The sequence below is a fragment of the Sinocyclocheilus rhinocerous genome, unplaced genomic scaffold, assembly GCF_001515625.1.
Source record: "Sinocyclocheilus rhinocerous isolate Xijiao unplaced genomic scaffold, SAMN03320098_v1.1 scaffold184, whole genome shotgun sequence".
Classification (NCBI taxonomy): domain Eukaryota; kingdom Metazoa; phylum Chordata; class Actinopteri; order Cypriniformes; family Cyprinidae; genus Sinocyclocheilus; species Sinocyclocheilus rhinocerous.
The window spans coordinates 101,382-111,967 of NW_015659717.1; the positions used below are offsets into that span (position 1 = coordinate 101,382).

Consider the following 10,586-nt stretch of genomic DNA (forward strand, 5'->3'; position numbering starts at 1 on the left):
TACCAGCTGATAAAACCTATTCTCCAGGGACCATATTCTTAAGATAAATGTAACTGGCTGAGTTAAATGATTAACAGTAAGAAATCAGTCCAGTCTCCCCAGTTGTAAATGTCATTGGCTGTTAAAGTCTTCTGTTGCTTATAATAAATTGACATGTTGATATCACATAAGCTACATAGATGCATATTGTAAAGTGAGTGTGGTGGTGCTTATGGGGTGTCGCTGTGGGACGGTGAGTATGAGGCTGGGAGGGAATATCAGAGTATACCCACTACAAAAAAACTAGACTACACCACTGCCTGAGAGGTTTCTTTCCCTCCATTAAAAATCCAAATAACCAAAACGCAGAAGAGCCAAAAAGATCATAAATGCATCATAATTCAAATCTAAATTAATCAAATGGTTCGATCCAAGTCTTGTGAAGAGACACAATCTCTTTATATGATGAACAGCTTTAATTTAGTCTTATTTACATCTAAGCAATGATCGACATGCATACATACAGTGAATCACATACAGTAAACATGGAAGCTCAAACAGATCTTTAAAGTTTTATGGGTTTGGATGGAACAACATGAGGGTGAGAAACTGATGTCAGAATTTTCATTTTTGGGTGAACTGTTCCTTTAAGTAAGTTTTAAAGTGTGAAACACACACTTCCAGAGCAAACCACCACTCATTTCCAAGATTTAGCTCATCCACAAACCACTTTCAGCACCAAAAACAGTCATTAAAAATGACCTAATAAATACAAATGATCAACTTCAAATACGAGATGTACTAAACTACTAAAATGTAATAATAGAATTAAATCAAGCTATGAACAAAATGTCAGAAGAGAAAATGAGTAATGAGTGATATACTTTGTAAATAATTAAAAGTAAAATTGCAAATTCGTTATTGTATTGTCTGTCCAAACATTCTAGCAGCTGGGGATAATTGTGTGATATGATTAACTATACTGGCTAAAAGACTTCTTTTCACATGCAGACCGTTTCTGCGGTGGAGAGCGTGCCTTATAGACAAATGAATCTGAAGCAAAAGGAGGCGGAGGACTGTAGTACAACTGTTCAGAAGTTACCCGCTAGGCGCGATTCATTTTCAAAAAGAGAAGTGAGTGGAATGAATAGCAGTCACAATACTGTGAAAATACCTTAGTTGAGTGAGAGAATTTGAGTGCATGTCTCAATGTATGCAGATCTGAGAACACTCTCTCCATAAGCAACTGCCAATATTGTCCAGGTATATTAAATATTTGGTAACACTTTAGAAGAGGGAACACATATTAAGAGGGTCACATATTAAGGAACTCTTAATTTGCTGTTTATTAATAGCTAGTAACGTAGTGGCCAATATGTTAGTAATAAGCATGCTAAAAAGCAACTACTTAATAGTGAGATCTGGTCCTTAAAATAAAGAGTTATCAAATATTTTCATGTTATGGCCAATATTGAAATGCATGCTATTTAAACTAGTTTGTATAAAACGATATAAAACATTAAATCACTAAAAACTAAAATTAACCATTTAAATACTATTTGTGAATTTAGGCATCACAAGTTTATAATGTATACTATGAAAATTTTTTATTATTTGCTAAAGATTACATTAAACAGTGTGACTATGTTTTTAAAGATTGACTTGACTTGAAGTATTAGACATCAAACAATCTAAAAAAAACAGTAGATGTGCATTAACAAATAAATGTAAACACTTTAGTAAAGGGACCATTTCTCACTATTAACTAGCTGCTTATTAGCATGCCTATTATTAACATATTGGCTGTTTATGAGTACTTATATAGCACATATTCTGCATTACCATATTCCACATCCCTAATACTACCCAATACCTAAACTTAATCACCTTACTAACTATTAATAAGCAGCAAATTAGGAGGTTGAGGCAAAAGTCGTAGTTAATGTTTGTTAATTGTGATAATTGAACCTTAAAATAAAGTGTGGCCAAAATATGCAATACCATTCAAAAGTTTGGAGGCAGTAAGATTATCATTAATGTTTTAGAAAGAAGTCTCTTATGTTTAAAAAAAAGACAGCAAAAACAGTACAAACTGTTTTCTATTGTAATATATTTTAAAATGCAATTTATTCCTGTGATCAAAGCTGAATTTTCAGCATCATTACTCCAGTCTTCAGTGTCACATGATCCTTCAGAAACCATTATAATATACTGGTTGCTGCTCAATAAATATTTATTATTATCAGTGTTGAAAACACTTCTGCTGCTTAATTTTCTTTGCAAAAATTCTTTCTAACCCTAAACTGTAGTATATCAACCAATATTATATAAAAAAATGAATTTTGGTTAATAACCGATATGATACTGAAATATTCAGCAATGAACGGATCCACCACAGAACCTACTGAACAAACTATACGTCCATCTCTCACAGCCATCTTTTCATTAAAATTAAATTAAATATGGCATCTGACTAAGGTCAACTGATAAAGATTTTTTTAGGTGGGTTAGTCTGAAGTAATTCGAATCATCTTTAAATAAAAACAATGTCTATATACAATATAGTACAGTGTATAGCAGGAGTTTAAATCGTGTCAGCTTGGCATTGCATTACAGGTAGAAATCACATAGAGCTCACGCAAATAAAACAACTCGAGTTCACATAAAAAATTATCTTTGACTCTATACTGTATGTGTGTGTGTCTCTCTGATGCCCCTGTCTCTCTCCTCTGCTTTTACCTGTCTCTCTCTCCCCTGCATAATGTAACGCACATACATCGGGGAAGCGCTCATGCTAACATTCAGCTCTACACTATTTTGACCCACTTTCATAAAAAGCCTTCATAGGAATCTGCTCAGCACTGATAACCAACCAGACACTTGAGGTCCCATACACATTCTCTCTCTCCTGTTCCTGCTCTGATGTGAAGCCAGGTTTGCGTTTTCTTTTGGTAAAGGCAGGTCTGAGAGAGGATCCGGGCTTAGATCAGTACTCAAGAGCCCCCGCGTCCCTAGAGCTGGCAGTAGGGCCGGTCTGTCCGCTGTGATTAGATTAGATTCACACCGCAGCGAAGTGACTGCTGCTGCTTTTAATGAGCCAGCGATAACAGTGGGACTGCGACTACAAACTAATTATGGATGCAAGTCATTTAAAACAGAAAGAAAGAGCGAGTGAGATGAGAAGGAAGGGCACATATAGTATGTAAACAAACTTTTATTTTGAATGGGATTAATCGCGATTAATCGTTTTGCAGCCCTAGTTTGCTTGACTGTTAAACTGCTATTCATCACGCAATCCACCTTATTTTTCAACGCGGAAGTAAGCCGTTTTCTTAGAATGTGCGAGATGTCCGGTTCATTAGCCGGGGTAGGGTAATAACGAGAAGAATAACAAAGTGCAGTAAATGGTGACACCAGTTTGCAATATCAAGCAGCAAAACGAGCAGTTTTATACAGCTAAAATAGCTGGAAGCGAATGACAACGGAAGCTAGACCCATACAATTTACAAATGGCCTCACCCGCTCTTACAGGAAAAATAAGGTGGATATAATACGTCAGGAAACAGCAACTTAAGATTTTGTCATGCGACATGCTAATGGTAAAAAAAAGTGGCCCAAAAATTCTCCATATATTTCAGCATTGAAGTAGGCCATTTTCTGTAAATGTGCGATACAATTAATTTGCCACCATAGGTAATTAACTAGAAGAATTAGAAGTGCAGTAAATGGTAAAACTATTTGTTATTGTCTTCCGCCAAAATAGTTTTCCGCCATTTTGGAGAGTGCCCCAGAACGTACTCAATGTAATTAGCGTTGTTTACGTTCAGCATGCATGCGCTGTCTACTGAAATACTAAAATTACGGTTGAACCCCTGATGTCACATGGACTATTTTACCGATGTCCTTGCTACGTTTCTGTGCGTTGATCGTGGCAATACCCTTGCTATCTATGCAGGGTCAGAGAGCTCTCAGATTCCATCAAAAATATCTTAATTTGTGTTCCGAAGATGAACTAAGGTCTAACAAGTTTGGAACGACATGAGGGTGAGTAATTAACAGAATTTTAATTTTTGCGTGAAATATCCCTTTAAAAACAAGGGGGATAAAGCTACGGCTGGACAAACGTGTACAAATACTGTTATGCTAAGTACTGAAAACGTAGCTACTGTAAATTACTTTTCCAAATTTTCATTAGCGCAACTATGTTTTGCTACTTGCTATTCCTGATCAGTTTAAGGGTGCTGTCATTCTAGAAAGCATTTAATTGGACACAAATTTAAGACTGTGTCTTTACATATCTTCAGTCTAGAAGAGAAACATTATCATTTCCAAATGCTTCAAAGTTAAAAGTTTATTTTGCCAACTTTTAGCAGTGCACTAGCTTACAGATGTCCTCGAAACGAACAGGCACGAAAGCCACCAAACGGACATTTTGATTTCATGCACTCTTTAAATCTCCTGTGCTATGAAGCAACCTCAGAGCAATAAAACTTTCCTCGGTGTACTTATAATCACTTTATTTGTACAGAGCATACATATAGAGTTCACCCGAGCACATAAAATACAAAAAGACAAACCGCCTGTTCTCGATGAGTGATGATGCTCAAAGGTCAGTGGAAAAGAAAAGCAAACAAGAATTGAAAGTAAAGGATAAAAAGTTGACCAATTCTCTGCAATCTAATCCTTCTTATACATGAGGTACATTCCTCCAGGGAATGTTCAGCGGTGGTAAATGAAAGAACGGTATTCCCTACTTTTTTGGAAGAGGGGAAAACATTAATAGTCAGCGGAGGGCCGGTGTTTGACCCGTACAAACATGGCAGTGGCTTATCTCATCCCCTGGGCTTCACTCTGGTCCTCTCCTACTTAGTGAGGCTGTTAAAGCCTATTCTGCCGAGAGCAAATAATTGCTGTGTATATGCACTGTGAACAATATTTTGAAACTGAAGTGAATTTGTACGGACCTATTCAATTGAGGAACAAAATTCCAAAGAAGTAAGAATTCCAAAAGAAAACAGCACACCTATCACTGCTAACAGTATCTATACAACACTGGAATGCACTTTCTTTACCTGGCAAACTCGAATCTTTGCTGCTACTGGCATCTTCCAAGAGTGTTATACACACACATTCAGATTTCCCACACAAACACACAACCCAGGCTTCATTGGAAAAAAATGTGCCTGGGGTGATATTTCTGAAAAATAATACTAGGTTGCTTCTTGCATGTTTCATGACGCTTTCAAAGTGAAATTTCCAGTGAGTGGCGCCAAAAGTGCTTTCTCTCTGATAAATCTGGCAATTTTATTATGCTGGTTGTTGTATGCATCATGGCAGTTTTTAAATGAAATGTCCAGTGCCACTAAAAAGTTAATGCTCTATCACGTTTGAATATAACGTACCACCTACAATAAACCTGACCCTAAACCTAACCGATAATGTTAAAAAAACAGCAAACTTAAGATAAAAACACATTTGCTGTTGCAAACACGCCATTTTAGCTTGCTTCTTCAAGTCTTTCAGCTGTTTTATTATAACTCGTGTTTCACAGGACTCGCAAAGCACTCAAAATCTCAAGGGCAATGCTGTATCAGGTTAGTCTCAGCATCAGACGTCACGCCCACGGACCGTTGGCTAAACGTCTGATGCATATGGAACACAAAAATGGAAACACTTCAGGAGTGTCGAAGTCGTCATCGGATTGGTTGAATTCTACAGGATTTCCGGGAGACGTGTGTGTCGCGTTCTTTAACGTTCCGCCTGGAAACAAAGATGCCGTGACGCCAAACCCAAAGGTCTGGCTACGTGAGACTAGTATCAGGTGCACTACAGAGCAAGTTTACTATGTCAGAAAAGCCATACATATGGAGCTGGTTATCCGATGCAAACATAAAAAATATTAGTTTGCCAATCGTAAAAGTGTTTTGAGGACATAGCATAGTACAAGTGTGCCGCACATGTCTTGAAAAGTGAAGCCAGAATATTTCGATCGCCCCCAGGTGACTGGATGAAGTATAGGTCATAAACTCCATGTAATCTATTACTGCCACTAGTGTTCATTTCAGATTAAAACAATAGCAAATTAGATGTATAGGTGTGTTTTTGGAGTTTTAACAAAATGCAAGTAAACGCATTTTTTCAATGTGTATTTGTAGCTAAAAAGTGCTTACAACTCGAAATCCACTTAAACTTTTAGGCACACTTACAAAAACACCATTTTACAAACTGAGTTGAGTAATACAGCGTTTCTCACAAAATGTATGAGAGTAGTGTGCTCCCCCTCACATGGATCAAAAAATGGGTTTTACATCCATATTTCATATTCTTTAACATTGATAATTCATACGGATTAGATACAGTATATTCTCACAAAACAAAGCTAGAAGGACACAGAGCCATCATCTCCTGAATGTTTATGTAAGACTACAATCAGACAGACATTTCTTTAATAAAACTGATAGTGTCTGTTTTGGACACATAAACAGGGGAAAGAATGTGTTGTTTGGACAGACTTGCATTTTTTTCTTATCTCACACACACAAACACACACACACTTTTTGACCTGAGCAGACAGACATTAGCCCTCCACACCAGCAGAACTACTGCCAACCAGACAGACGGGCACGATAGGAGATAAGAGAAGATACTCACAGCTGTCCTCCTCCTCTGTGATGACACTGATGACGTAGCAGGCGTAGATGAAACCCAGCAGCTGAGGATACAAACACAAACATGTCAGTGTATCGACAGAGACTGACAGCACAAAGAGCGTAAAAGACAGACAGGCTGACATCAGACTCGGTCAGATCTTCTGAACCGTCTTTTCACCTTTCACTTTCGACTCATGTCTTCACATCATTATTCTGTGATTGTGATTGCCTGGACAAAAATATCCTGTGATTCTAGGGTGATGTGGGTGGTCGCCAGGGTGTTGCCATGCAGTTGCTATGGTGTTCCGAGCGCTTATCACGTTGGTATTTCATTTACTTCATGTTTTGGGTGGTTGCTTGGACATTATTAGGTTGCTAGGATGTTGCTATGCAGTTGGTAGGCATTCTGAGTCGTCTAAGTGGTTACTAGGGTATTTTGAGTAATTGCTAAGGCGTTTCTCTGTCGTTGCTAATGCTAAGTGTCCTGAGTCGATTTCAGCATTCTTTCATATGGTTGCGAAGGTAATCTAAGTGATTGTTAAAGCATTGCTATGTGGTTGCTAGGTGTCATGAGTGTTTTAGCATGCTTTTGTATGGTTGCTAAGGTAGTCTGGGTGATTGCTAGGGGGTTGATATAAAGTTGGTAGGTGTTCTGAGTGATTGTTATGACGTTGCTATGGAGTTGGTAGGTGTTTTGAGTGATTACTAGGGTTTTGCTATGGAGTTGCTAGGTGTGCTAGGGCGTTGCTATGGAGTTGTTAGGTGTTCTGAGAGATTGCTAGGGTGTTGCTATGGAGTTGCTTGGTGTTCTGGGTGTTTTTAGTTTGCTGCTTTACGGAGTTGCTAGGTGTTGTCAGTGATTGTTAGGGTGTTGCTATGGAGTTGCAAGGTGTGCTAGGGTGTTGCTATGGAGTTGTAAGGTGTTCTGAGTGATTGCTAGGGCGTTGCTATGGAGCTGCTAGGTGTTCCGAGTGATTACTAGAAGGTTGCTATGGCGTTGCTAGGTGTTATGAGTGATTGCTAGGGCATTACTATGGAGTTGCTAGGTGCTCTGGGTGTTTTTAGTGTGCTGCTTTATGGAGTTGCTAGGTGTTGTCAGTGATTGATAGGGCATTGCTATGGAGTTGCTAGGTGTTCTGATTGATTACTAGGGCGCTGCTATGGAGTTGCTAGGGCGTTGCTATGGAGTTGCTAGGCGTTCTGAGTGATTGCTAGGGCGTTGCTATGGAGTTGTTAGGTGTTCTGAGGGATTACTAGGGCAATGCTATTGAGTTGCTAGGTGTGTTAGGGTGTTTCTATGGAGTTGCTAGGTGTTCTGGGTGTTATAGTGTGCTGCTTTATGGAGTTGCTAGGTGTTGTAAGTGATTCCTAGGGCATTGCTATGGAGTCGCTAGGTATTTTGAGTGATTGTTAGGATGCTGCTATGGAGTTGCTGGGTGTTTTGAGTGATTTCTAGGGCGTTGCTATGGATTTGCTAGATGTTCTGAGTGATTGCTAGGGCGTTGCTATGGAGTTGCTAGGTGTTCTGAGTATTTTTAAAATGCTGTTATATGGTTGCTAAGGCACTCTTATGTGGATGCTAGGGTGCAGTGAGTGGTCACTAGGGTGTTGTTATGTGTTCTGGGTGTCTGCTTTATGGTTGCTAGGGTATTCTGGGTAATTACTAGAGCGTTGCTTACTGGCCCAAGTCCAAAGACCCAAACCCTATGAAGGAGATCATGTTTCTACAGGTTTACTGTATATTGTCCAACAAGTTAAGAATTGATTGTGATGTATATGTATATGTATATGCAAATGAAAATGATTTGATGCATCATTCATGTGTGGGATTAGTTACTCACCAAAGTTTAATACTCGGCACTAGGGGTTTGTTGAAATCCCTAACCATAAGTGTGTGCAGCAGGAATGGCAGGCACATCTAATAAACCATTAATTATGAGAAACACATGGTCGATAATACATTACTCAAAGAGACGTTAGAGAGAGTTTAACAAAGTCCTGTGCCAAGTGAACAGGGGACGTGTGTGTGTGTGTGTGTGTGTGTGTGGATGACAGGCATATTGACGGGTATGGCAGTGCCATAGAGGCAGATGGCACAGCTCTGCTTGAAAACACACACAGGGCAAACGCAAGTCCCAGAGAGTGGCACTATTCCAAACCAATTAATCTGTTATTGGGCAGACTGCCCGCGTACACCTACCCCGAGAAAAAAAAAAACGAATGCTGTGTGTTTGCATATGAACTAGAGAGAGAGAGAGAGAGAGGGAGAGAGAGAGAGAAATAGATACTGAAAAAAACGTATATGCCTAAATGAGAGTCTATGAGGCCTGTGAGAGGCTGTGATCGAGCGGCTGAACGCCACAGCGCAGGTGAGACACACAATTGCTGTGCAGTGCAAAGCGGTTAGACACATATCTGCTGTGCAGGGCAAAGCGGTTCAGACCTCCAATCAGCTTCTATTACACTGAAGGAGTTGTGAAATACCAATTGCATCAGAGGAAATGTCAACAACCAGACTGCCAACTACAGAGCAGAGCTGACTTGATTAGTATGTTGTATTAACCTTGAATCTGTTGCTCCAGGTTGCCATGTGTAGGCTGAAGGCTGTGGAAGTCATTTTAAGCCAGTAATAAAACAGTAATATTGTGAAATTTAAAATAAGTGTTTTCTATTTGAATATGTTTTTAAATGTCATTTATTCCTGTGATGCAAAGCTGAATTTTCAGCATCATTACTCCAGTCTTCAGTGTCACATGATCCTTCAGAAATCAGTATAATAAGCTGATTTGATGCTGAGGAAACATTTCTGATTATTATTATTGTTAAAAACAGTTTTGCTACTTATTATTTTTGTGGAAACAGTGATACAATTTTTCAGGATTCTTTGATTGATATAAAGTTTAAAAGAACAGCATTTATTTGAAATAAAAATGTTTTGTAACATTAAAAATAATACAACTTTGATCAATTGAATGCATCCTTGCTCAATAAAACTAATTTCTTTAAAAAAAAAAAATCCCAAACATTTAAAAGGTACTGTATTTTTTATTCATTTTATAAATATGTATTGCTCAGGGCTCTGATCATTCTCTATTGTAATAATAACTGGCTCACTGTACATTATCACTTGTTCCGACTGAATCACACAGCAGAACAGGCTATTTATTATTCAGCTATAAATATTAAATCCTTTGTTGAAGAGCTCTCTTACTCTGAGATCATGAGACAAATGTAACCCAAATGTAATAAATTCAAAACTTTCAAAACTACAGGGCATCTCAGGCGAAGAGTGAAAAGATCTGCACCTGAGATCTGACCACTCTCAGCTCTCTCAGCTCACAACACTTGATATCACGTTAATTATGGTCATTAAAAAACATAAGCTATTTAAAAGTCAAGGTCTTAAAGCCAGGACCCTCTGTTTCAGGCCTTCCTCTGCTGATTTTCATAGTTTCTTTCTACTCTCTGGTGAAGTGGTACAAAGTGATGCAGATTTAACCTGTACTCTCTCCTCTGATATATAAAGCGACAGAGCTGACAGGTTGGGTGAACGGTATTTCGGCTGTGTTTCATGGACTGATCATTCAGGTCAAAGGGTAAAGCTGCTGTAGAGAGACAAGGTTTCTGGGCCAGTGGCCTCCAACTCCCTCAGGGTGTTTCTCATGCCAGCTAATTCAGATTTCAATCTCTCAGCCTAGTCTCTATAATGCCTTTAATATGAATAGAATTATCTCAAAATTGTTTTTGTAATCCTTGTGGAATCTGCCTTAAGAAATAATCCTTAAAACTCATTAAAAATGCAATATAAAAGAAAAGAAACTTGGTAAAATGTCTGTGGCTGAAATTTTTTTTAGCCTGGGAATTCAGCTGATATCAAAGGCAAAGCTTAACTGCTCTTTAAAACAGTGCCGAACTTCAGAAAAAAGTGATACCATTTTGCAATTAAAGACTGTTTAC

At 38.4% G+C, this 10,586-nt stretch overlaps 1 protein-coding gene across 1 annotated transcript in view; it reads right to left on the minus strand.

Moving 5' to 3' along the window:
* The window catches only part of LOC107724178 (sodium/potassium-transporting ATPase subunit beta-1-interacting protein 3-like), a 58,445-nt gene that overhangs the window by 10,718 nt on the left and 37,141 nt on the right, over positions 1-10,586 (minus strand). Inside the window, exon 5 of the mRNA XM_016532986.1 lies at positions 6,631-6,691. Coding sequence (XP_016388472.1) covers positions 6,631-6,691 — 61 coding nt within the window. The remainder of the gene's footprint in view (positions 1-6,630; positions 6,692-10,586) is intronic.